The 27,682-nt window shown below is 40.1% G+C and overlaps 3 protein-coding genes across 3 annotated transcripts; 1 reads left to right on the top strand and 2 right to left on the bottom strand.

The window, feature by feature from the left end:
- Positions 1 to 8,282, bottom strand: LOC102701636 (putative NAD kinase 3). Its single transcript, XM_006655212.3, has 11 exons — positions 8,184 to 8,282; positions 7,658 to 7,808; positions 7,413 to 7,541; positions 5,523 to 5,701; positions 4,688 to 4,801; positions 4,465 to 4,559; positions 4,123 to 4,229; positions 3,378 to 3,451; positions 2,159 to 2,237; positions 1,302 to 1,609; positions 1 to 703 (listed from the first exon to the last, which is right to left on the bottom strand). The coding sequence occupies exons 1-11, from the start codon at positions 8,202 to 8,204 to the stop codon at positions 398 to 400; spliced, it is 1,563 nt and encodes a 520-aa protein (XP_006655275.1). The 5' UTR covers positions 8,205 to 8,282; the 3' UTR covers positions 1 to 397.
- Positions 8,283 to 12,500: 4,218 nt separating this feature from the next.
- On the top strand, positions 12,501 to 15,516 carry LOC102713465 (protein N-terminal glutamine amidohydrolase). The gene is made up of 6 exons (XM_006654285.3): positions 12,501 to 12,746; positions 13,722 to 13,827; positions 13,987 to 14,064; positions 14,276 to 14,409; positions 14,824 to 14,948; positions 15,197 to 15,516. The coding sequence occupies exons 1-6, from the start codon at positions 12,616 to 12,618 to the stop codon at positions 15,349 to 15,351; spliced, it is 729 nt and encodes a 242-aa protein (XP_006654348.1). The 5' UTR covers positions 12,501 to 12,615; the 3' UTR covers positions 15,352 to 15,516.
- A 3,616-nt stretch (positions 15,517 to 19,132) lies between these two features.
- LOC102701358 (serine/threonine-protein kinase-like protein At3g51990) lies at positions 19,133 to 21,414 on the bottom strand. Its single transcript, XM_040524712.1, has one exon. The coding sequence runs from the start codon at positions 21,137 to 21,139 to the stop codon at positions 19,187 to 19,189; it is 1,953 nt and encodes a 650-aa protein (XP_040380646.1). The 5' UTR covers positions 21,140 to 21,414; the 3' UTR covers positions 19,133 to 19,186.
- Positions 21,415 to 27,682: the final 6,268 nt, after the last annotated feature.

Genomic DNA, 27,682 nt, shown 5'->3' with positions numbered 1-27,682 from the left:
TGGACCAAATAAGTTGGCATTTATTCATATATATTTTACGAATAAAACAGCACGGAAGAATTCTGCTCAGGGTTTGGATCAGAGCATCGGTTGTTTCTTATACAAAGACTACTCACAGAAAAAACCACTTTACATGAATATGGTGGACATGCATTTGGACTGTGCACAAGCCTATAAACCCAAATGTACTAAAACCAATGCATTTTGTGTGTACAGAGAATGGGAAAGGAGATGATCTATTAGAATATCAAGTTTATCTGACGTAGGTACATAGATCTGATCAGGGTTTCTTTATCCTAGTCTGTTGATGAGATGCTTTGAAATACCACATCTGCAAATTCAACAGTCGCATGGAAAATTCCAGACCAGATTGTCGGACAGATATTTCATCGATCATTCATGCAGCAGGGCCATCAAACGACTGGCTCTTCCTCAGGTTCCAGTGGAGACCCTCATGGATGCTTCGCAGGAAGTCAGTTGTCGAGTCCACCAGGCAGGCAGTAGGCACAGGCCATGGAGAGATGCTGCAGATGAGAGCATCACCTGGTCCTAGCTGCTTCCTGCCCTTGCCGTCGAAGGATGCCCATGCCTGCCCTCTGCTATTGATTGGCACTTGCACTCGCAACGTTACATACTCGGGCAGTATCAAAGGCCTGAATGATAACGAATGCGGGCATATTGGCGTGAAAAGGATCCCTGGGACCTGCGTGTACGGCAGCAAAACATAGCGTAAGAATTGCAACATAGACAACTTTAAATCAGAAACAAATGGGAGAAATAATCCTTGATCAAGTCAAACTTAAAGATAACACAAGGGACATGAAGAAATGTAATAATACCGCCAACCAGGAAGCAACAAAAGAGGCACATTAATCTTTTTTATTTTCTTTCTTTAAAAAAATAATCAAATTGTGGATATTATTCATCTCAACTAAATGTCATCAGATATCATGGGATTTCAAACAGTTTCGGTCATCTGTTCAGGGAATATTACACGGTACATATTGCGGTCCATATAGAATGCCTGTTTAGAAAACTTTTATAGCTAGGGAAAAATGATCCCTCAAATGGATTAGAAGTCTTGAATAACTACCTAGGCCAAAATATTGGCTTCTTGACACAGTTTCCTTCCAGATGGAATTGAATAAATAGGTCAACATGTTTGGCTTCACTAACTCATTTCAACATATAATAAAGAATATGACATGAATAATCTCAAACACACCTTTGGAGTAGCTAAAAAGGAAATACTGCGATCCAAAGAAAATCCATTTGGGACCAAATGTAGAATGGAGGTTTACCTGGGGATGAACCATTGACCCCCCAGCTGCTAATGAATAAGCTGTGCTTCCAGATGTTGTTGATATTATTAACCCATCTCCTTGAACGCGTGTGACAAAAGAGCTGTCACAATAGCATTCTAGGTAGGTAAGGTAAGATGACATTCCACGGTCAATTGTAACCTCATTTAGCACTAGAATTGGCTCCTCCGTCTCAACTTCATTTTTAGCTGAATCACATATTACATGACACTGCAGACGACTCCTTAGTGTGATGCCAAATGGCCTTTTCAGCACATGGTCCAAACACTCACGATACAGCTCACTAGCTTAGCTCAAGTCAAGGACAAAAACAAATTATGGTGGGTGAGCATAGAGCAAAAGGCTCCATGGAGAAAAAGATAAGCTAATCAACAAGGTGTTCCTGCAGGAAAGTATGTTAAGTGACCCTGCTATTTAAGAGATCAAACATGACATTATTTTATCCTATGCCATATTGAAAAGATAGAAGTTTAAATTTCCCCATTATTAAGCACTCCCTCTGAATTTATGCTGCCATAAGATTGTGTGTGGTCAAACTTTCCAAACTTGGACATCTAATATGTAAAAGTGCATTAATAGAGTGCATAAAGTAATGTCATTGGATCTGTCTTTGCCGTCTACTCATCCCACCAAATCCTTTCAAAATATTTTTTATTATTTTAGTTAGTGCAGATTTAAAAGAAGAAGTGATAGCCAAAGTGTTGTACCGGTGACCGTGAAAAGTCAAATGGCAATAAATTGTGGACTAATAAGTATAATAGCATGTAAACTGTCATACAATTTAGCAGCATGGTGACCAAATATTCAACACCAATGAAGGCAACGGTTAAGGATACAAAAGGGGGTCATGAAGCCCAATGATCCAAGAGAGAACGCAACAACAGGGGGAACAGGTCCTTTGAACAGTGATGCTGCCTGTTGAGAAATGTTTAATTCATTGTCTAGCTTAATAACATTATAGAAGAGACAAGCCATAAATATGATAAACATTGCAACAAAATAAGAATAACGGTTATTTCAATATAGCACAGACAAGATTTGAGTTATGGGATAATCTAGGATAACAGTAGGATATTCTTCATTCTATCATAAAAGCTAGGTACTAGGTCCATGTGATCTTTGTAAAGAAGTTTGTCTGGGCATTAATCTGAGAAAGGACATTTCAAATATCCCTGTACTCAAAGATGCTCTCAAGAACTTGATGTTACTGCAGCGGATTGCAGAACTATACTTCGCTAATTGTCCAACAAGTTGCAAATGCTGCTTGTTGCCAAAAATAAATCAAACAATGTACATTGCATTAAATATATATAGAGTGGATGAAACATCTACCCATGCCCTGTTATCAGTTTGAACTCTGAAGTAGATCTACTAATCTTCTTCTACATCTCGAAGTCGAGCAATATTTATTAGTCATGACACTTCTTGTGTTTAACACTAGTCAACCAATTGACTCCATTCCATAATCTATCTTCTAAGGCCATCACTTAGCACACATATAGCTTGTTTATGTGTATGCATATCTGATATTCAGCTTCCAATATTTTACAAGTAAATGGTTCCAGTTTTGATTGATGTACTAGTAGGCCCTCGAACATGAGTAAATTTCTTGAAACTGCACAAACTTTCACAGAATTGCTGCACTAATAAGAAAGCTTGTTTGACATATATATTACACCCTCACTGTAAGACGTTTTGGCTATGTCTAGATTCATCTATTGATCAATGTATATTGTTTGTATATGTCTAAATTCATTAGCATCTATATGAATTTAGATAATGCTAGAAAGTCTTACATTATGAAACGGAGGTAGTACAAAAGAATGCCTTTAACAATTCCTAACCTAGTTAATGAACTATGGTAAACTTGGGCCCACAAGTAGATGAGACACTACTTTCCAACTTTGCATCGACCGAATGCATTAGACCATTAGCATTACTTGGATGACATTTCATCTAAAATGTTAATTATTTCCAAACTCATATTTATAGCTTTTCAAATTAACCAATCAGTATTCAGATTCAGTGAATGACCATGTAATCTGGAGCACATACCCATAAAACTGTTCCATCACCTCCAAGGGTTACAATGAGATCAACCTTCGTGTGCAATGTCTTCATTTCCTCATCTGTCAAAGATTTCTAGTAAGTTGGACGTCAAAAAGAAAGGGCCATACATGTTGATGAGATCTTAAACCACAGAGAAAGAAAGCACAATGGGCCTCTATAATTTGACATAAGTAATCGACAAAAAAGGAGTCATTTAATGATAAATGCCCATTCAAGCAGTAACAGAAACTCAAGCGGAGTTGACAAAGTAGACTGTTTTGTTTTTGAAATTTTATCGGTAAAGGAAACAGCTTTAACAAGAAACAACTTAATTACGAATGCTAAAGGAATGGGTAGATTGCTCAAATTATATGTTAGATAGCACATCAACAGAATGTCATTAGGAATGAAAGAAAAACTTCAAGGGCCAAGGGGAAGAAATTTAGCTGGTTACTTAAAAGTCTATATGCATGTCTAGTGGATCAGAGGATCTTGGCTGTCCATAAGTAAAATGAACCAATTTTATTTGTAGTCCCTAAAAGTACTAAATTATCATAGCAAATGCTTTTTATTATCATAAGCAGTGACCATAACAATTTATTTCAGTGAGATTACCGATACTAAAAAGGAAAAAAATCAGATATCAGGCTATCCAGATTACAACATATTCTTCCCACGCCTTGACATTCCAAAATATATACAGAATAATGCAGCAAGGGTATCATGATTCAAACATAGGAAAAAAAATTACCATCATCCCATGTTTCAATAAAGTTGAAGTAAGAATCTTCAGTCACTAGTTCCCTGCTAACTCGTGGCTCTACAAAGATGTTTATATTGTTGTGCTCTTTAAGCCATCTGTAGAAAATGACAGACAACAGTTAGCACAAGTGAAACAACGATATTGAATGACAAAAATATACAATTTCACTAAACATTATTTATCAACAAAATCCACTCCACATAAGTAAATTAAGAGAGGACAAGTTCCAACATTTTTTTTGTTGTTTTAATGTAGAACTCAGATGTTTGATACAATATAAAACTTTTGACATACTTGGCCATGTCAGCAGAGGGCAGAAAGAAAACATACCTAACCATTTCAGCACAGAGAATGTGCACGGAGTTGGAATTAGGTTTAGTCACGAAAAGAACTGTTTGCGGAGGGGATTCCCATTTTAGCAAAATCTGGTCCACCGTATTTGTTGGCACGAAAAAAGAACAGCAGAAATGGAGTTATCCCAACAACCATTTCCAATCAGTGGCAACAAAATATATTATATGTTTAGAATGGATCATATAACTCAGTCAGCTACCTGCTTATTGCTGCGTTCAGCTGTTGTTATATCTCCCTTTTCAAAGGATACAAAATCATGCTTGTGCTGGCCATTATTATCCCCATTGCATCCCCATGAAAGTTTAAATGGAGCCTGCAAAAAAAAAGTGTTCTTTTTAGCAAATTTCATGTTCACCATGTAGCAAAATAAAAAAAAAACGCCATAAGCGACTACTTGTACTTGAAGTTTCTGCTCCAACATGATAACCAAGTTGAAGATGTTGCATATATATCGCATATGTAGTCAAGAAAATTCTGTAAATGAATCTAATTTGAAAGTTCAAACTTGCAGAATGAATTTCCAAGAAATATCTAGAGATTTTTTCACAGACTAAGTAGATAGTATACGAAGAGAAAAATGCCACAGTGTAGACACCGAACCCAGTCCTCAGCAAGGATGGTACTCCTCACTAGATCCAGATTAATTGAGTCTTGAAGACGAGAATCGCACTAAACATGCAATTGTCTTTTGAACCATCAATACCCAGTTCAGGAAATAACGAGATCAAGAATCAAGATAACAGAGTAGCGAGACATGCTGAAACAAGTATGTTACAACAAAACAACTGCCAGACTATGGATGGAACAAGACCAGAAATTTCTTCAGCTATTTGACTTATTTCATCCTTCATTACATTTTTACCAGTTCCCTTTCATTCTTGTAGACGTTAACAGAAGTATTATATGAGAAAAATCTGGATGTGAGTTGGTTTCAGCAGCACACATGTTATACAAATAAAGAATATATAGCAGGGTTGTTACTATTACTACCCATTGCAGAAGGAGAGTAGTTGAAATTCTTGCCTAAAGGATACCTTTCTTCCAACAATCTTGTCATGCAAATTTTTACTAGTTCCAGGGCATTCGTCCTGGAGAATTTGACGTGAACAGATCTCATGATTTCCGCAGCAACTTGTTGGATCAACCGATGGAGTCTCCAATGTCAGTCGACTGGCCAACTGCTCTAACTTGTCCTTGTCACAGTTACTGCAGCCTGCAGATATACAGTTCATATTTCTTGTAGGAGTCCATGTGCATGGTAAAAGAATGAGATCGATTTGCTATTGGCTGGAGAATATCACTAATGTATCTCCACCCACATCTTGATGTAGTTTGTAAAGTTGCTCATCTAATATGTTTGCTATGTTTGGCATTTTATATGAAGTTAAGTATGGCTGAGTTCTTCACCTGTGAACTCTAATTTGAAGATACAAGATTATAAGGAATTAAAACTCAACTTGATACAATTATAAAACTATGTAACAAACGCAAGGACATATATATACATCCTGTTCTGAGCAACAAATAATACTTAATGGTGACTATTTCCATGATCAAGGATGCAAAGAAACATACGGTGGCCAATACCTTTTGTTCAGTGGTAATCATTTAATGTGTAGGCCATTTGCAGATACATTTAGGTTTCAACAAAAACTTCAGGGCTAACGGCAATAACAGAACAAAGAACCAAGATGCAATATTTAATAATTTATTGCCTTTCTCCCAGAATTGCATGATTGACATTTCTGCAAGCTTTCATAGTAATAGAATATGAAGGCACATAATGAAGATATAATTCGTTCATTTTCTGAAAACAGTGATCATGATGAATAAAATTTTGAATATTAAATAGTACTGCTGATAACTTGTGTATTGGAACTGATCTCAGATAATCATATATCACAAGTTGTATACCCAGAAAATCAATGTGTGGTAGAAATTCTCTAAATATGAAAAATGCATGAGCGATTTGTGCATAGTCTCCATGTTAAACAGGATGTTAGCACAAGCTACAAGGGTGGATAGTCCTATCCTCCACAGTACATCCGTAAACTTTGTCACCAAAAGATATCACCGACTCAGTTTTTCAGGAAAGGTGGGAAGACAGCCACCATCATCACAAAATCTAATATCTTAAACCTTTGTTTAATGATATATGTGATGGAGCTTTTCAAGAGTAAATTTCACAAAACTACATATACTTTGACCAAACTAGCACGAAACTACAGATTTAAGACCATCTGTATCCCAAAACTACAGATTTAGCAGCAAAATTATCATGGAACAACATATTTAAGATTGAGTAGCAAAACTATAGATTTGCTACCAAAATTATCACAGAACTACATGTTTAGTGCCAATTTAATCACAAAACCACAACGGTTATAACTCCAACATAATAGTAATGCTAGAGACTTGAACTCTAAGTCAGTAGTTTTGTGATAACTTTATTATTAAATATGTAGTTTTTTTATAGTATCCTTAATATGTAGTTTTGTGATAAATTTAGTCTTAAATCGGTAGTTTTGTGATACAATGCCTTAAATCTGTAGTTTTGTAATAGTTTAGTCAAAGCACCTATAGTGATTACATGCCATTTTCATCTAACATTTAAAAATTGTAAACTGCACAATATTCATGTAGAAATGATTCCACGGTAGTTTATTTCTTCCCATGTAAACTTGATGTAAGTACTTCAAACTGAGATGCATGCTGGCATGCTGCCATGTCGGTATGTTACAGGATAGGGATCAGCTATTTTAATCTTAAAGAAAAAATAAATGGAGATCATGAGCTCATTTGTTTTGACAGATTTTCAAGTAAGACCATATCAAACGAAGTGTTGACCACTTTCTTAGCATATTTATGTCTGATGGCAGCTATGAAGAAATAGTCAAACTCAAGCTTCATTGTGTAAATCAAACCTTTGGTTACACTATGATGTTTGTGTGCCTTGACTGCCTTCTCTAATTCATACTTGCGCTTCCACTCAGCTGCCTCTGCTTGAGCAGCAGCTTTCCCTTCCGCAACTTGTCGCAATGTTTTCGCAACAGCTTCCACATGCAAATTGTGAGTAATGCTGTGCACATCAGTATGGCAACATGCATGAACAAGTATTATACAGTAGAATGGAAAACTTCAAATGACACCTAAGTGTTTGTATTATCACCTCTCATAGCCTCCGAGAACTCAACAAGGTGTTCATCGGTTGACTTGATTGGAGTTTGAGGAAGAAATGCATAAGCTGCCCTCTCTGATTCCGAACTACCTAAAGTTTGATCTGAGGTAGCCACACTAAGGTTTGTTCTCCCATCACAATCCTAAAATAAACAAAACACCACTAATAAGAGAGATTTGACGGGTATAACAGATTTTAATTCTAAAGTCTGAAGTATGTTTTTTTTTTCCCTGAAAAAATACACCTGTACCGTTTCTTTGATGGGTATAACAGATTTTGATTCTAATCTAAAGTATGTTTCTTTTTTTTTAAAAAAAAAAGAAAAGAAGTCCACCGGCAACGAGAAATGTTATAGATAAAACAGAAAATTCCAGAGAAATTTTGGCAGCATGTTTAACTGAATAACAATACTCAGTGCAGCATCTATTTACTCATTTGGAAGTAATGACGTGATCTACGCCGACACACAATCCCCATCCACACCAAGCAGTAATTGAGAGCAAGCAGAGGTACCAACCAAGCGCCGGCGGTCATCCATGGCCTCCGCAGCGGCGAACCTGGAGGAGACGAGCCCCTCCTGCCGCCTGGCTCAACGGAACAGAGCGTCCAGTGACGCGACTACCGGAAAGATGGAGCCGCGTGCGGAAGCAGCCGGGCACGACAGCAGCACGTGCGCGCGACCGGCACTGCGGCCAGGCGGGGTGGCCGCTAGACCCGGTTCGCCGCCGGCGAAGGAGGCCCGCGCGCGGATCCGCGACCGGGGCAGGCTGTGCGGCTGTGCGTCGGCGAGGGGTAGGAGGGACAGACGGGTGGCGGGATTGGGGATCGAGGGACGAAGGCAGGCTGGCTCGCCAACCTTTAGCTTTCACAGAGTATATATAGGTTCATGTAAATTTTGCTGTTCGGAACCCTTTTTTTTATTGGAAGAATTTATATGCTTGGTTTTAAAGGATCAGCCATGTGCACTTTTCTGTTTGAAATATTTTCTCGGTTAAATACGTTATAATGTTGTGTTTTTTTAATACACCGGTTTAACTAGATGAGAAGATAGGACCAGGGTTCACTTTATCGTCAGAGGGCAGAAACCGTCTGACGGTGGAGGCGTGAATTCAAATTCAAAACAATTCAATTCAGAATTGAAAAAACCGTGGCTTGGAGACAAAAACCGCACGATTCGTTGAGAAAACAGTTCTCATTGCAATCTAAGGTTAAAGTATAAAAAATAGAAAAATTATATAAATTATAAAATTAATAGGAAATAAGTAATATGATATAATTATAACATAGTTAGCGCATATATTATTAAAAAAGAAAATTTGGCATGACATATATTAAATTAGCGACATTGCAACAATTATGTACGTGACAATTAATAATCGACGGTTAATATAGAATAAAATTTTAATATATATGATAATTTGTGTAGTGACTAACAACTACTCCCTCCGTCCCTAAATATTTGACGCCGTTGACTTTTTTATACAAGTTTGATCATTTGTCTTATTTAATTTTTTTAAATAGGTAAAGTTATATATATGCATAAAAATATATTTAATAATAAATAAAATAATATAAAAACAACTAATAATTTTGAAATTTTTTTGAATCAGACGAATGGTCAAATGTGCATAAAAAATCAACGGCGTCAAATATTTAGGGACGGAGGTAGTATAATCTTTTGTACAACATTTTCCCTACAAAATACAAACATATGCGTACAAATAATTCATTTATGACAAACAACTATTGTTACACACGAAAGTCACTGTAAATTTTATAACACATGAAAGTCGCTCGAAATTTAAGTACATCTATTATTTTCCCACGCTGCAAATTAATCTCACAATACATGTTAAAAATATTTAGAAATCTCAGCTGTACATCAACGAAAAACCGACGATTTTTAAGGCAGAAATTCATTTTTCCCATTGTTCTTGTATATAAAAATATGTCTTTCATCTATTTTTTTCACCAAACATATCTACAAACCATTATCTACCAGCTATATATTTTTTAAAATTTTCTCAATTTTTGAATTCGATGAAATTTTATTTGACCATACCATAAAATATCGCTACCGTGTTCCGGCGGAGCACACAGTTATAGTGGCGATAGCCATGGTTTCGTCTACTTTGGATATGACATATTGGTGCAAAAGAGAAGTACGGTGGATTGAATTTTTATCTACACGGTTCAAATCTGCATGTTTTACTTAATTTGCACATATAGTCAAATCATAATGGTTATAAATTTTGAGCTGTTGTAGCCTCGTGAAAAAGAGAGGAAAGAGATCATTTGCATCATATATCGATCATCTAAATGCCACACGATGTGAGTTCATGAGAGAAAATTAAACAATTTGTATCGTAGATAAATTATTTATATACTTTAATAAGATATGAATTTATGAGAAAAGAGAGACATAACTTGATATATCTAATGGTGATCAACTTGATTAATGCATTATTTGGTTTAGATTATTGAGAGGATTATCAACCTTAAATTATCTACTTGATTATAGAGATAAATTAAATATTTTAATAAACGAGCTTAATAGATAGATTAACATAACATAAGTGACTAAGGTCTTCTTAAGAAAACATATTTTTCCCAAGCGTGCAACACATAATCTTTTTTAGTAATTGGATGAATAAGCTGAAAAAAAACCAAGTCGGTTCCATCATGCTTATTATAGACGCAAATCAATGCATGAAAATTTTTTAAGACTGCACGAGTATTCATTAACACGCTGGTTCAACTATACTATACCAAGTTGATATACTTTTGTGTGATACATTCATCTAATCAAACCAGAGTACTTCTTCAACGGCGTAGACATATGTTGGATTTGGACCAGTCCATCTCTATGGACTGTTGGCAATGAAATGTATCCTTATACTTCTGATAGACAAATACCAGTTGAAAGAAGAAAAAAAACAAATCAAGAAACCACAGTTGACATGGCAAGAACAGAACCACGTATAAGAAACACCAACATAAAAGTGAAACATCATTGACATTGGCAAGAATGAGGTCATCAGCTTGGCCACAAACACCACTAACTAGCTCCAGTACATTATTGAGGTGAGGTGCCAAGAATGGTCTTAATCATGAAAGGGAAATCCACACATCATGGAGCTATAGTGCCATCTAAATCAGTAGTAACAACGTGTGCATTCTTTTAGCTGTACAGGGTCTAGATTGCCCCACGCCCCCCACGCTTGATTCCGTATATCAAAAACACATCAACTCAGATAAAATAAAATGCTTACCTCTTGTCTGAGAGAGATGGCGAAAAAAATTTAAAAAAAATGTTCTCATTTTATATGTATATACATGTTTTAAATTAATTTAGAAAAATACACATGTGATGCGGCCGCATCATACGGCTCCATCAAATGGTACCTTTCCGCTGTAACCTCCTGCTAAATTGTGCTCATTGGTTATTTCTCTAGTTTATCCACTTAATTATCTTAATTGGTTAATTTAATTATAAAGATCATTTAAAAATACAATTATGCTTATTTAGTTGTAACGGCCATTTAAACTTTGGGTTCACACAAATTTAGATCTAGAAGTTTAGCTGTTATTTACAATTAAGTTAGTAATATTATATTTTTTTTGAGATAAATCAATTAAGGTAATTAAGTGGATACACTAACATGATAACCAATCATGCGACCGGCCAGTCCAGCCGAACGAGGACGTCGGACTGCGTAGTGGCAGCGTGGTGCTACAAGTCTATCATGCGGTACATGTATATATTTTTTTTCAATATTTGACAAATGTGATATAGACAATATTACATATTTTCAATAAACAAAATGAGAGTCGAGAGATGGTTGGTACGGTAGTATTGATGAGCCTAATTTTCATCAATAAAATGTGATGAAAACAATCATTTATAATTGGGGCCTTTAAAATTTTAACAAAACTTTAAAATATTAACAAAAGGAATTTGTCGTGCATTCTATTTCACTTTGTTATGATTTTGTTTAATATAAAAAATTTAGGACTCGATATGCCAAAATGACATTACTGGCTAGGTTTGTTACAGAAAACACTTTCTTATAATTATTTTTAACGGTTTATAAATATATCATGAAAAATTAATGATAAAACATGTGTGTGTTGGACTGCGCTGATGTCCTACATACCAATTAAAAAAACATAAGTAATGCATTGACGCTTTTCACAATCTTAGAGCATTTTTCTCTAGAGCATTTTTATGAGGGTTCTCTATAAAATATTTAAATTATTACTTCCTCCGATTTTTTATTTGACGCATTGTTCATCTTATTCAAATTTTGTACAAATATATAGAATTATAAATTATTTTTAAAGTTTCTTTACTCATAAATAAAATTATACCAAAATAATTAATAATTATAGAAAAAAATTCAATAATATGAATGGTCAAATATATACCCAAAACTCAAGGGCGTTAAGTAAAAAAAACGGAGCAAATACTTCCTTTGTTCGTGAGTATTTGAATTTGGATGATCATTGACCAATCATAAGTTTTAAATCGTATAATTATCTATACTACTTAAAACACCCTATGTTCTAAAATATAATTATTTTTATAATTCAAAATTTATACCACAATATGAGCATTTCAACACCAATTCATATGATTTCAATCACTCCAGCGATTCCAAAACCATTAGATGCTTAGAAAGTGAATCTAATCAATTTAAAAATACATAATTAATCAACCCTTAGTCTATGCTGGATAAAATATAAATGATTGTATTTTAGAATGGATACGGTATATGCGATCTCGTACCATAGCAGCTCCTTTATTTCAACGCGTCCAAAGGCTGAACGGGCCGGACCACTAATGGGCCGTTCAGGCCCACAATAGCAAGGCCTTAAATCTGGCAGGCTCTCGAGGCCTCGACACGCCGAAGTCATCGCCGCCGCCGCCGCCGCCGCCGCCGTCCTCCATGGCCGACGACCGAGTAGCCGGCGGCGCAAACCTCTCCGCACCGCTGCCTCCTCAACCCCCTTCTCCTTCAGCGGAGCCGAGCAGACCGCCTCTGGATTCCTCCGCGTTCACGCACACCCCGTTCTACTGGTAAACCATTCCTTCTGCCTGCCGCTCGGTTGTTTCCATCCGTACTTGCCCCAACCTAGCTGCAGGAATGATCGACTCCCTCCATGAATTCTTCACCTGGTGCTTGGTAGATCGACTATGGAAAAGCGATAAGGTGGGGGAACTGCGATGTGGTCGTTTTTGCGTCCTAGATGAGGATGGAGATGCATGGCCTGTCGTTTCCTCGATGGGGATAGAGATGCAAAGAATTATAGTTGGTAGCGATACAATCAAGTTAGGGAGCATATTTCTACTTTTAATTTATGAATGACCGTTAAATGGTGTTTGAGACCTCAAATGGGGTTTTGGTTAGTGATAGACAGCAAAGCAACTGATGGCTTCAATCTCATTCTTTAGACTGAATCATCCAAATATAGACTAGCTGCTAGTATAGTATTACATCCGTTCCACATTGTAAAACTTTCTGGCCTTCCCTAGATTTATATACGTGCTAATGAATCTGGACACATATACAACACATATATTAATACATGAACGAATCTAGGCAAATCCAGAAAATCTTATAATATGAAACGGAATAGTATATACAACGCATCAAGCTTCAGATAATTATCTTCACCAAGCTATGTATGAATTTTTAATGGTTTTGTTCTTCATGTTATAATGACATTAACCTCCTTTGGCAAAGATATAAGTTATCCCGTGGACATTTTTTTGAACGAAGTTTAGTACATTTTTTATTTCAATGCATTACTTTGCATCATGCAGGATTGTTTTTCCTCCGAAGAATAAAAGTTACACCTACATAGCTTACACAATAACATGTGACTTTCCGTTTGTACTTTTTGTCTGTGCTTTTTATTTTTTCTGTTTACTCTTTTGTGCCAATATTGTTTGAATTATTCTCCTCATGCTATAAATAATGCTCTCAAAACTGGAAGTATTTTTCTCTTTTTAGTCATCAAGTAATGATTGGATTTCATTTCCCACATGTAGCGAAGAAAATGTTTACTTCCTATGTAAGGAACTCATCAGAAGTGGAATTTCTGATCCTGGTGGCACCGACCTCTTTGTTGTTTTCATTTCAAATGAGGAAAAGAAGGTGGTCGTATATTTTCTTTTGTATTCTCCATTTCTCCTAATATTTTACTCTATGTATTAGTACCATTTTTCTGTTTTAGATCTTCTTACTTGGGATTGCATTTACCCAATATCTGTATATATATTTTATAGTGGTAATATATTTCCCTTCCATTAGCAGGTTCCGCTCTGGTATCAGAAAGTAAGTCATAGTGGCGATGGATTTGTCCTGTGGGATTATCATGTAATCTGTTTCCAGGTGTGCCACATTGTTTATCTTAATGTTGTTATGCACTACCAACATACTCCCTCCATCCCCATAAGAATCAACTTCTAGGAATGAATCTGGACAACTGGACGTCCAGGTTCATCCCTAGAAATTTGTTTTTTTCTGGGACGGAGTAAAGCAGTACATTTATATTATGTAGCAAGCGTTTGGTGTTATATACTTCTTGATTTGCATATGAAAGTCTAGACGAAGAAAAGGAGAATTACTTGATCTTGTTTGGGATTTGGACTCCAGCCTTCCTTTCCCATGTTCATTCATCCAGTATGTTTCTGATGCCATACGGCCGCTATCATTTGGCAATTCTACCTACAGGAGGTAAACATTGTTTATTCTGTTCTGGTGTAATTATTTCTCAAAACCTGTTTATGGTGTACTTATGTGTCATATCTAGGTGTTGCAAAGTTTAAAATATGCTCCTGTCAGTATGTAGGAGTCAGCATGCATCTTTTTGAATGTGTTAAGAGGCGTTGAGGTGTACCCAATGTTTAGAACTGTGATAGTATCAGTCCATGCAATATTACAAGTTTACAACTGGATCAACCTTATTTAGATGAAGTGGAAGCAGTCTCTTAACTCTTGATATACATACTAGGTTGGTGTTGCTTTCTTTTTTTCTTCTTTGGGGCATTTGCATGTGAGTATATGAGGCAATGCACTGATGCATATTAAGCATTCATGTTTTGCTGAAGAGGTATGTACGGTCTAATAATGTTCCATCTATGTTTACAGGCTTTTCCGTGTGATTCATGCTCCTGTATTTCTTCGATCATTTGCATCTGATAGAAGTCACATGAAGGATCATGCAGGAAATTGGATTCAGTTGCCCCCAAAGTATGAAACAATTGTTGCAGAAGGTATCAGATCATATGGCCAATCCATTTCTTCTGATGTCTGATCGTTCACTGTGCTGGCTTAGTCACTCCTAGCTATGAAGCTACTGCCAAAATGATAAGTTGAAAACTTGAAATCACTTTTATAAATTTACATGATTAGTTACAAGGTCACTGAAAATCTAACACTATATTTGGTGGTATGTTGGATTTGAAATGCATTGTTCAGCGCACAGCTCATTCTTTTAGACTTGTTTCCGTAACTGTTTCAGATGGAACCACCAATAATCTGAATGAGTACATCACAATGTTTATGGACGATGTGAAGGACCTGGAAAGTATGGCTAATGATGTCTACTCCATCAAAAATGGTGTGGTGATAAATGAAACTATCCTGCCTGAATTCTTCTCTCGCTTGGCTGGATGATTTCCTTAACAGGAGCTATCTAATCCCGAATCATGAAGCTTTCTGGCTGTCTACTGAGATTCATGAACTAAGTCCAAAGTTAAATGATGTTGTCCAAGCAATTGTTAGCTCAATATTTGCACAGTTATTTCTCTTTGCTGGAGTAAATCACACCTGCAATGATCAGATTGCCGGCGGCAGCAGTGTCCTAATTATTGAACCTGAGAGTATTATACACCAAGTTTCGTTGTTAGTCAAAAAGAAAAAGGATTTGGTTCTTCCTGGGACAGTGAAAAGACTCATGAGCACGGGTACGATCAAAACTTTCTGAATCGACAGTAGCATTTTAGTAGCTCTGAGTTGTCACCCGTGAGATGGTACCACTCCCATTCCACAGGTGTTGAAAACGAACTGTTTTATCAACTATTTCTACACCAGTTTGTTCTATTCGGTTGAAATATGTTCACAACGACAGATCGAATTTTCATCAAATTTCCATGAGGTTGAACAGGATGCATAACTCAGCCACTTATGCTATGAACATAGTATGAAAAAGGCGTAGTGACGTACACTTGTGCCAACTGTTCTGAGACATAACAAGGAGGCCAAATCAGATATCTGGTATGATGGATTTATCTTTGCCTTATCCCCAGTGGGATAACCTATCTTTATCCTGTAAGGTTGGCAATCAGCACCAACTCAGAGTTAACAAAACCTGACAAAAGAAGACATTATATAAAATCGCAGCGGCAAGTAGACAGCAAGTGTACCAAAATGATCAATCAATCAATCATACATGTTGCCTGGACACTGGCGCTATTCATCGCACAGACGACGGTGGCCTGGTCCATGCGCCTCCTCCAAAATGCTGCTTTCTCCAATGCAACCGGTGACTCACGGCTTGCATATAGAACCAACTGCAACAGTACGAAAATCTGACGTGCCAGGAGAAAGAATCCTATTCGGCAAACGTCTGCAAGCTATCGGTTTTTCCTTTCTCATCATTCATCGGTTGACGATAGTTTGGGACATCTCTGAATGTCATGTAGCACAGATATACAGGGATGCCTTCGATCCAAGCTAACAAGTATCATGTAAGCAGAGGCGAAACCAGCTATAAATGTCATCAGGGTCATCTTTATTAGATAGCACATGGAATCATCGAACGAAATAGTGTTTTAATAGAGATTTTAGAAATTTTGTTGAGGTCGACTGTCCCGACAAAAAGGCCGGGCTCCGCCCCTGCCCGTAAGCCAGGCTATCATGTGAAATTCATGCATTCCAAACGACCCAAAAGAGTGTAGTTTTCCGATATTTGGGTGATGATTTATGCAAAGCAAAGTGAGCAACTGTAGTTTCATGAGATTACTCTTCTCTGTTCATGACTGTATCTCTCTATTAGAGAGCAGCAGCTGAGCACAGAAAGGGCCAGCAGCAAGCTGCCACTGCAGACCATGAAACCGATGCTCTTGCCAGTTGCCACTACTATCTGCTCCAGGCAACAACACACATGTGACTTGGGAATTAGTACAAAATATTCAGAGGAGAGATGTAACTTCAGACTTACATGTCTGTCGGTTACTACTCCTAAGAATATCGAAGTAGTAGTAATTGAATTTTTACGGTTGATTTTTCTCCCTTTTTTGTGGACAGATATGATATACTACTACAAAAGGAGTTTTCTGTACACCTGAGATTTGAAAAGTGAACACAAATGTGTATTATGGCAACAGAACGAAATATTTACAAACATGAAGTTTGTGGGATGGCAGTTGCGCATTCTTTTTCAGACTCCTGTTGCATAATAGCATCATTCTTCCCTTATGAACATTGTCAGGTCAGTGCCTTTTATCATCTTTGTAGGTGACAGAGGAGATTGTGACGATTTAGATTGCCGCAGTGAATACATAATAACTAGGTGGCCAGTCATCTTCTCATCAAGCCTCAAAGAAAACGCTGCTCAAAAAGTCTCAAAGAATACTTAGTTTATTTTTAATGGTATCTTATCATCTAGTTTTTGTACACTACTATTAAGTGCAACCATCAACTTATGGTTGGGATGCATGTCCTGCAAATTTCATTGTATTAGTGGACCAGTTCATCATGACCATCACATGATGATATATAAGGCTTGAGGCAATCAATCATGATCGGAATTTAATCAGCCTGATTATCTAGAAGCTATGATACTACCTCTAGGTGGTATCACTGTTTCGCTGAAATTAAGTATAAGCAAAATGACTTATTAACAATCAAAAATATATATATAAGTAAAATTTGTGAATACATGACTTTAGTGAGCAAAGACTAAAACATAAACTACGATGAGAAAAACCCTAAAATTAACTCCAAATTTAAATTTTAAAAATTAAATATTGACTTAAGTGTAACCATAACAAAGGATGGGGGACAATGTCACACAAGAGAACCAGGCTGTCACATTGAAAAAATAAAGTAGTTATGGCATTCTTACAGGGTATTCAACTGGGTTGAATTATGTTCCATGACACCCTGTATGTATCTGTGTACCATGCATACAAATTTATGGTGACAGAAGCATCATGTCTTGAGTTCCTACTCCCCATGTTCGACTTTACCTACTACTGTACCAAACTCCTAAACTTGATTCCTAATGCACTCTTTCTCTAAGAAAACACATTGCTGATTGGACAGCAATGCGATGCAGATCTGCAATGATAAATCAGGCTGATGAAATGCGATGTCCACACTCTGCAGCCCTTAGCTAAGATCATGCCAGTATCCCCCTTCTTGCTGGCAGAATTTACGCTCTTTACAAGTTACTACTTACTAGATAGTACTATCCCCATGATACTTAAACAAGTGATTAAACCTGCAACATTCTGGGCATTCCCATCGGTTCTCGCTTCTCAGTAATTAAATCATGCTGATGTCCTCCCATATGATATTGAAGAATGCATTGAATCCATGGAGGCAGTTGGATTTAAACAATCAGATGGACGGCAATATGCAGTTCCTCCATACAGTTCATGTGATGAATATATTGGTAATGAATGCACTTTTCAAATTTAGATAAGGACGATGTGCTATTTGCAGGACCCTATCAAATAATCATGATCTCCCCAACTTATTGATGGCCAAAAACTTGCACCTCGTTGTTACAGCAGTGTTTAAGCCTTTTATTTTGTAAATTGAATGTGTTAATGAAGTGAGAAAGTGACAATTCCAACAATGACTCAGAACCAGGGGACTAAATGACTAGCAACATAGAAGAAAAATGACATAGCATGAGAATTTCTTTATGTGGCTCAAGATGAAAATGCCAAATATTTTTTTCCTTAACATTCGCTTCTGCTTCCTATCTACATACAATCAACAGAACACTTGGTGATTCTTCTATGCAGATAGAAAAAAAGAATCAATGAAGCTGGGCAAAAGCTACAACAATCTACTTCCAACTAGTGATCATTTTGAAGCTCCAAACTTGATCTGAAGCAGCAAAATGACTACCGGTTGCTTACATGGAGAATATGAACTCCGTTAACAAAAAGGTATTGTTGATCAACAGCACGGTGCTGCTCGGACTTCCAGCCTCCCTGGTCCAATCAATCCTACAGAGGATTAACCAGCATGTGTTGCATTGGTTATCACCAGAGACCTGGCGCTAGTACCCTTGATGATATTACCAGCACAGGAGTAATTTCTCAAATGGCTGGCCAAGTTGCTGGCAAGTGAATTCCAAGATCTTATCCCTAGAACTCGAAATACCACAATACCATCGAAGCAATGAGATCCATATCTCATGGGCCTTGTCCTTCAGATCAACTGCCCAGCAATAATTGATTAAGAACAGTTGCATTATTTTAACTCTCTACACTCATTGGATTTTCTTGGCTTCGTCTTGGATCTTCTCCAATTTGTCTTCGACTTCCCTAGCATCATGCTCTTGTTTCTTCTCTGCTGTGTCTTGGATTTTCTCTTCTTTGACAAGAATTGTCTCTGTCTTTTCTTCAGATTTCCTTGCTTTATCAAAGATTTCCCCAAGTCTTTCTTGGATTTTCACTTCTTTCTCTTGGTTTTTATCTTCTTTGTCCTGCTCCTTCCCTGATTTACGATTGATCGCCCCTGTCTTCTCAACATGCTCCTTGCCTGTCCCTGCATCATGCTTGGTTTTCCCTGCCTTCTCTTGTTCTTCCACTGATTCCTGCTTGATTTTACCTGCCTTCTCTTTCTGCTCTTTCCCCAATTCATGCTTGATTTTTGCATCCAAACTTGAAAAGATATCAGCTTTAGAAAGCTCCTCTGATCCAACTACTTTCACAGTTTGATTTCTCCTCAAGAGCAACACGGCCGCATCTTTTTCAATAGATTCACTAGCGCCACGCACTGTTCTTGCCCGACTAATGCCAAACCTTTGGCCGGCCACACCATCGATCCGAGCCATGAGCTCCAGGAGATTTCTCCTCTCCCTTGCCCCTGATTCAGAGAACACCTTGCCATTCTTCAATGGCCGGGGTGGTTTCTTGGCACCCACCAACGGCACCTGATCCTCCTCTACTAATGCACCTGCATTTGCCGCCTCCTCTTTCTTCTCATCATCATCAAATGCCAATGCCGAATTCAGCTCCCGCCCCGACGCAGCGCTACCACCTGCAGCAGCAGCATCAGCAGCGGCGGCAGCGGCAACTCGCTTGGCAATGGTCTTCTGGACATCCACGACGGCGCACGGGTTACCAACCACGGCGAGCCCATTCCACACCTTGGCCGATATGGCCTTGCTGAGGACCACGAGCCGCTCGACGATGTCAGCCATCGACGGCCGCCGCTCCCTGCACGAACGCACGCAGCTCGCCGCCAGCGCGGCCAGGTCCCTCCGGGTGACCGGGTCACGCGGCGGCGCGACGCGCGGGTCGAAGAGCGTGGCGACCTTGCCCTTCCGCAGCAGGGGCACCGCCCACTCCACCACCGACGGCGGCGAGTGCTGGACGTCGATGGCCTTGCGGCCGCTCATGATCTCGAGGAGGAGGATCCCGAAGCTGAAAACGTCAGTCTTGGTGCTGAGGCTCTCCGGCGTGACGTAGGCCGGGTCGAGGTAGCCCAGCGTCCCTGCCGGCGCCGGCGTGGGGGCGGCGGCGGCATTGGCGGCGTCGCCGGGGAGCTGCTTGGGCACGCGGAGGGCGAGGCCGAAGTCGCCGAGCCGCGCGTCGAGGTTGGCGTCGAGGAGGACGTTGGCGGACTTGACGTCGCGGTGGATGACCGGGGGGTCGGCGTCGTGGAGAGCGCGGAGCGCCCGCGCCGTCTGGAGCGCGAGGCGGATGCGGCGCGGCCACCCGGGCGGCCGCGGGTTGGAGTGGAGCAGGTCGTAGAGCGTGCCGTTGGGCATGTACTCGACGACGAGCAGGCGCGGGCGGTGCGGCTGCTGGTGGTCGGCGCCCGAATCGGAGAAGCCGAGGAGGTTGACGAGGCGCGGGCCGCGGACGGAGGACAGGATGCGGATCTCGTTGTCCACCTCGGGGCGGCGCGGGGAGGGGCGCTTGACGGCGACGGCGCGGCCGGAGGCGAGCACCGCCTTGTACACGGCCCCGTGGCTGCCCCTCCCGAGCAGCGCCGCGTCCGCGAAGTGGGACGTCGCCGCCTCCAGCTCGTCGTACGCGAACCGCTCGATGGCGGGGGCCGCCGCCGCCGCCTCCCCACCTTCCCCCCTCGTCGCCGCCGGCAGCGCGTGCCGCCTGCCGACCCCCGACCGCCGCGACAGCGGCAGCGGCGAGATGGCGGAGATGGACCGGCACGTCGCCACCGACGAGTCCGCGCGGCAGGACAGGTACCCCATTTGGGCGCAGCAGCGGCGACAGCGCGCCCCGCCCCGTCGCCGCCGTGGCGCGCCGCTGCGTATTGGAGGGTGGGAGAGAAATGAAAAAGTGGATCCGGGTCGGGAAGCCGGAGCGCGACAGCAGAGCCGAGAGCGGAGCGGAAAGGCTGCGTGTTTCTGGGTGGTTTTCGGGGCGTTCGGTGCGAGAAATGAAATCGAGAGAGAGAGAGAGAGAGAGAGAGCGCTGGGAGGTGCGTCTCCAGGCCGCGGTGGTAAAAGTTTGGTTTTGAAGCGGCGGCACGGCGCCTCGCTCGGCGAGGTGGGACAATTCGTAAATACTTACTAATCGTGTGAAATTATCAAGTATCAAAGCCTAGGCAGGGTGGGTACTCGTTGACACGAATCGACAAGCCCGAAACCTTTGGTGATTGGATAATTGAGCGGGGACGAGGGCAATCAACCAGCGATGGCGGCTTGGCTGGCATGTGGTCGCCGTGGTCGGGTGGATGGTCTCGCTCTCGCACTTCGCCGGAGGAGGGAGGGCAAAGGTTCGCTGGACGATGACTCTGGCCAGTGGGCCGCGCATCTGGTCCCACCTACTACTGCTCCAGTTCGACAGGTTAGTGTGGTAGATAGCCACGCCACAGTGCGAGAGTACCAGTGTGTTATCTGTTCGACTGTTCCCCCACTCTCCCTTCCTCGTCTCATCTCACCTGCTGCTTTCATTACCGTTTGTTCGTTCACCCTACGGATATACCTAACAACTTATTTAAATTTAGTCATTCATATCTTTATTTAGAAAATCATCTAAAATAGTTTAATTCTTCATATCTCTTTGTACTCCACTAGATCATTTATATATATGATATTCTTATATTTATTTGAAGTATGGAGAAAGATTATCTAAATATAAAGGTTCTCTCCTAATATAGATGACATCCAAAAATAGATGCTAGGATGACCGTTCTGTTGAAACTCAACTTATAGTCTTTATCCTTTATTTTTAGGATAGAGTATGTGGTATATGAGATGTTGAGGATGCTCTAAGCTATACAAAATTTTATCTATCTATCCATCTATGTACGTGCAACGCACCCAATGGAACAATCAAGCAACGAACCCTGTTTCGTTCGTTTCTTGCAAATCGGGTGACCAAAGAGCACCAAACGGAAAAAGGCACGACGGGGAGTCGCTGTCTGAGCTATGCTGTTTCGTGCTCAGGATAATGCGGCCGTACATACATGCATACAGAGCGCGTGCATTTTTTAGGCCTCGAGCTGAGCACACCGACTGATAGTGTGTGTTTGTTTAAGTTGGACGATGACAAACCAGATCACAATTTCATAATCTTACTGCCTGCAGACGTCCGCATGTGGCAGCGGCAGCCGAAGTAATAATACTTAGAACCATCTCTGAAGAGAACAGGAAGGGATTTTAATTCTGGAGGCAGACGAGACGAAGAGCAGACGAAAGAAGAGAGGATTCATCTTTGTTTTAAGCCCAAATGCCAAATTATCCGTTATTTTAATTTTGTTTTTTAAACGGATTAGGAATCTGCACCTGTTATTTTACCCGGCCAGCTCCAAACCCACGTGCCGGCGTACCGCATACATTTATTACACCTACCGATTCCGGTGGTGAATTTTGTTTTCACGGTTACGAGTCGAGTTGGTTACAGAAATTTTCTAACCGGGAGGAGATTCTCTCGTGAAACCCAAGGCCGAAGACCTGCGTTCGATGCACTTGACTTGAGCGATCGATGACGACACCTCACGGAGAAACAACAACGGTATGAAACAGTAGAAGCTTCTAAGGTCAGTCAGATTATTCTACGGTTCAACACTTCAACGGGGCCATTGGCCGTGCGCGGCAGATGAGACGTGAGCCGGCGAATTAAGGCAGCAGCACTAGCACGCACGGGCAATCGATTTCACGGCACGGCGCTGCCGGATGCATGCGACGTGTAGCGTGAGCCGGCCGGGCAGCAAAATATTCGGCGGCGTGGCGTTTTTCCACGGCGGATGCTTGGTCTAATCTGGTCGGGGAGGGAGGCATTTTGACCTCTTTTTTGGTGGTGGTGGTTGAGAACCGTACCGCGCGAGTGCCCGCGGCCTGATCAGTAGCGGTGCGGGCCGAAACCATGCCGTGCCGCACCAGTGCGCGCGCGCGCTTGCTTAGGTAATGGGGACGGCGTAACCGAAATGACACGACACCATACACCGATCGATACACGGGCGAGGATAGCGAACGGTGAGGAAATTGGGGGGCCTTGCGACACCATACACTGCGTTTTGTTGCGGTGATAAGACGGAGTTAACTTGTCTCTGGTTGTGAACCCGTTGCTGAATAGGGTTGGAAGAATTTACGGACCTTAAGCTAGGGTTTACAATTACCTTAGACTCGTAGGTAGTACTTATGGTTTCTTACATGCTATAGTTTCCCTAGCTAATTTCACGTTTTTCGTGGGAACTAATGATACCCGTTAGGTAGTGGTAACCCTAACTAAAAAGGCAGTAAACCCCCGTGTGATCTTTTGGCTTTTTTTACAAATGGACAATAATTTATTAATACAATTTTTTACATTTATTCTTAATGACTTAAAAGTTAAGATAAAAATAAACTATAATAAAAAACTCTAAAATTTCTCATGAGTCGATACCACCTCACTCTTTATATGAGACCTTTTGTTTTAATTTCTTTTTTTTGGTGAGTACCATTGTACCAAGTACAAACCCATTTTTATAAGGACGGGTATGACCATATTCAAAAGATATATGGTAGACTTAGATTTGAGAGCTAGTTTGTGAGTGTCATGTTTATTATTTGAAGTAAGTTTGAACCACATAACGAGAACTTTAAAACCAGCCCCTAGTCTTATACATTTTGCAGTTAAATCACTAATATATAGGTTCTACTTTATATGGTTCACATGTAAGTGGCACATATGAAAACCGCGTAAAACAGAGAGGTCTAATTCAACAACTTTACATCGATAATCTTCTTCAGTGACTAAAGACCCCTTCAAGTTAGGGGTGATTGTTTAGCCTTTTATGGAAAAAAGCCAAACAACATATTTATAAATAAAAAATAATTTATAAATACAATTTTTATATATGTGTTTATATCAATATAAAAGCTAAATTATATACAATTTTTATATATGTGTTTATATCAATCTAAAAGTTAAGACTATAAAATAAATTTTGGTTAAAAAAAATTAAAATAAACTTCTAAATTGACGGTTAAAAATTAAATTTTGACTTATAACATAAGTAGAAGTGAAAAGAAAAGTGGTTAACTTACCATTCGTATGATACATGGGCCCGATCTCAACGGATTAGCGACAACTGTCACACTGCGATATAGTGTTACTCCCTCCCATTTTATTTATAGGACTTTAGTTAGTTTAAAATTGAACTATTCGATATCATACGTTCATGCATGGAGGGAGTACAAACAATCCCGTAGAGAACATGGTCGTCAAACTATTTATTTGTACATATCTTTTGTGGGGTTAAGCACGGCTAAGCCGTTAGTTTAAACCATCGATCTCGAAACGTATATATAAACACGTCACGCTATTTTAATTTCTCCCACGAGAAGAAGGCAAATCGAAATTGTACGGTACATTTGCATGCGTGGATATCGAGTTAATTTGCATCATCACTAGTATTAATTAACGTCAACTATAAGCACTAGTGCTATCGATCACATCATTCAAAGAAAGCCGTTATATGAAAGAATCTGTACTTGCAAAACTAAGTTGTCTGCTCGTTTCTCAGTGGTTACTTTCATAGTTTCTAAATATGATATGTCAGTACTTTAGTTTTGTTCTGTGAAATAAAAAAGTATCTCTCAACGGCATCTTTTATTTCACATTTTTTAACTTGATAGATTATCAAATTCTGTATGAAAGTATGATTAATTGTGCATACAAATTATTGCATGAGAGGAAAATAGAAGGTGAACCCTGCATGAGATCTAGATGAAAAAAAGTTCTCAATGGACTTGTATTTGACTTTCATTTACTTGGAAACAACACCACAAGCCTTTCACTATGATATAAAAGGTTTCTCTTCTCTTTTCTAATTAAATTCTTGCTATGCCATCAAAAGATCTGATGTAGTATTTAATTAATGCCAAATAAAAGAGCTATTGAGAATGGCCTAATCTTATCTAGCACTGGCTCCAAACATTAACGAGAAGCTCAGATCGATCGATGGCTTGTTCTTAATGGTAAAAGGCTACGGTGGATTAATTATTCCACCATATATCCAGCGAAACCGTTCGTGTTGTTGTCTACAACTAGTATTTGTTCGTAGTAGGCAATAAGCAAAAGAGGAAAACGTAGATGAAATCGAGTGATGGATCGGCAAAAATGTCAAACTTGGACCGGACAGGTTTGACAAAGCTCTCCCAATTATTGCACCTCATCATGTACATGTAATTCATCCCGTAATTAGTATCGGTGTCCCTAGCACGCAAATGGCAGATATCAAGTGGACTCTCAAATGTTCTTAGAAAAGAAGGATTATCAAATAGCCCTGGCTTTAAAATTATAAAAGAATTTGCACCACGTTTCCGTGAGCAGCGAAAATCGCACTGCAACTAACGTGAGGTGTTCGGTGTTCCTAAGACAAAACAAAAGCAGCAGGAGAAAATATCACTCCCTCCCATCCAAAATATAACAATTTTTAGTGCTAGACACGAGTATTGAGAAAACTGACGGAATCAAATGAGTAAGGTTTGTGATTAGTTAAAAAAACAAAATATATTAAAACCTTTTAATATTGGAATTTATGATTGATTTAAAAGAGAATGTGTACATATAAGTCATTATATTTTAGAATAACTTTTTGAAAGTCCGTCTTAAAATATTGTTTTATATCTTTTCTTGTTTATTTGAATAAGTTTATCTTTATTTTTGAGCAATCACTGTATCCGAGTTTATGAATGTATAAACCAAATAAATTACGGCATGAACTGTAGAATGTATTCTACTATATTTTATTTTTTATTGATATGTATCACAGGGACAAAAAATAAAATCATTTTGAGGCAGAGGAGTATATTAAGATAAAATCATTTTGAGGCAGAGGAGTATATTATTGAACTGAGAAAAGGGGCTACCATAAAAGGGAGAGCGCTTTAGCCGGCATCTTTTGTTACTTTTGTTCAAGTTTTGAAAGAGCTAACGTCAGTTCAGACGCCTTTTTTTTGGCGGACGGGGCCGGCAAAGCGGCTTTGCCAATTGCCATGCCACCATGTCGGCTCGGCTGTGGCTTCCGCCCGTGCATGCGCCTTTTCATGAGACGACCGCGCGCGCGTACTACGGTAGTAGCAGTAGTAGTACCAATCTCAAAAGCCGCGGGCAGCCAGGCCGGCCTGCCGGCGCCGAGAGCACGCACCATCTCACTGTCCACCGGAAGAAAAGCGCCCCGCGCGACGGGAGCAAACGCCTCAATTCTCCACGCCACTACGCCTACGACGCGCGCGCGGGTGGTGGTGATGGCGGCGGCGGTGGCGGGGTCGCGCGCGCGGGGGCGCCGGGTCGCTCGCCGGCAAGGCAAGCGCGCGTACGTGGTCCTCGACCAGAACAACATGGTGGTGGCCTGGGTGGTTGGCGAGTCTGGTGTTCCTCCACGATTTACGAGCCGCGCTTCGGCTGGCTGGCGGCTGCCGCCGCTGTCCCCACCCACTCCCCCAACCATCCACGCTGCCTTTACGTGCGATCGTGGCTGCTCCTCGCTGCCGCGCTGCTCCTGCAATGCTGGGCCTGAGTCTGCGTCTGCGTCCGCGTCCGTCCACCGGCTAAGGCCCATGAGAACGAACTCGTAATGGAAGCCCAAATACTACAGTAGGTTGGGTTGAGAACTTGAGATTGGGGCTTTTGGCGGTGCAAAAGTCCAGTTTGCGTTCCTCCACTATGGGTGCTCCCTCAACTATAGATATACTAGTAGGTTGTTTTGCCTTCCCTCAGCTGTTTAAAAAAGTGATTTAAGGCCACGTTCTTTCGAGGGAGGATAAGTTAACTTACCCGGCATAAAAAATATAGTAATAGATTAGTATATGATTAATTAATTATTAATTATTAAAAAAATATAGAATATACTAATATGATTTTTTAAAATAACCTTCCTACAAAATTTTTTTAAAAAATACATCGTTTAGCAGTCCAGGAAGCATGCACGCGGAAAACGAGAGGGATAAATTAACTTAGAGGGGGTGCCGAACGTGGCCTAAGTTGATGGGGTGTTTACGTGTCAATATAATCCACAAAGAACTCTACGTTAGGTCTAGTCAGAATAATAACGTGACCTACTTGTTTGTTAGTTAAGGAAAACAAATAGAAAAATTGAGACCCACCTCTCTCTACCTGTCTCTCCCTCCCGGTCTCTCCCTACTATCTTCCTCTCTTCCTCTCTCTCTAAGAACGGATGATATGTACAACGCACAACCAACAACTGTCTTTTTGTTGCCACGTAAGCAGAACGGTTCTACGTGTATATCATTAACTGAAGAAAGAGAAGAGAGTCATCATCTACGATGTGGGCTCGTGCTCCA

This window comes from Oryza brachyantha, chromosome 5 (assembly GCF_000231095.2).
Source record: "Oryza brachyantha chromosome 5, ObraRS2, whole genome shotgun sequence".
Lineage (NCBI taxonomy): Eukaryota > Viridiplantae > Streptophyta > Magnoliopsida > Poales > Poaceae > Oryza > Oryza brachyantha.
Note: the sequence above shows the minus strand (reverse complement) of the source record. Positions and strands in the feature narration are given on the sequence as shown.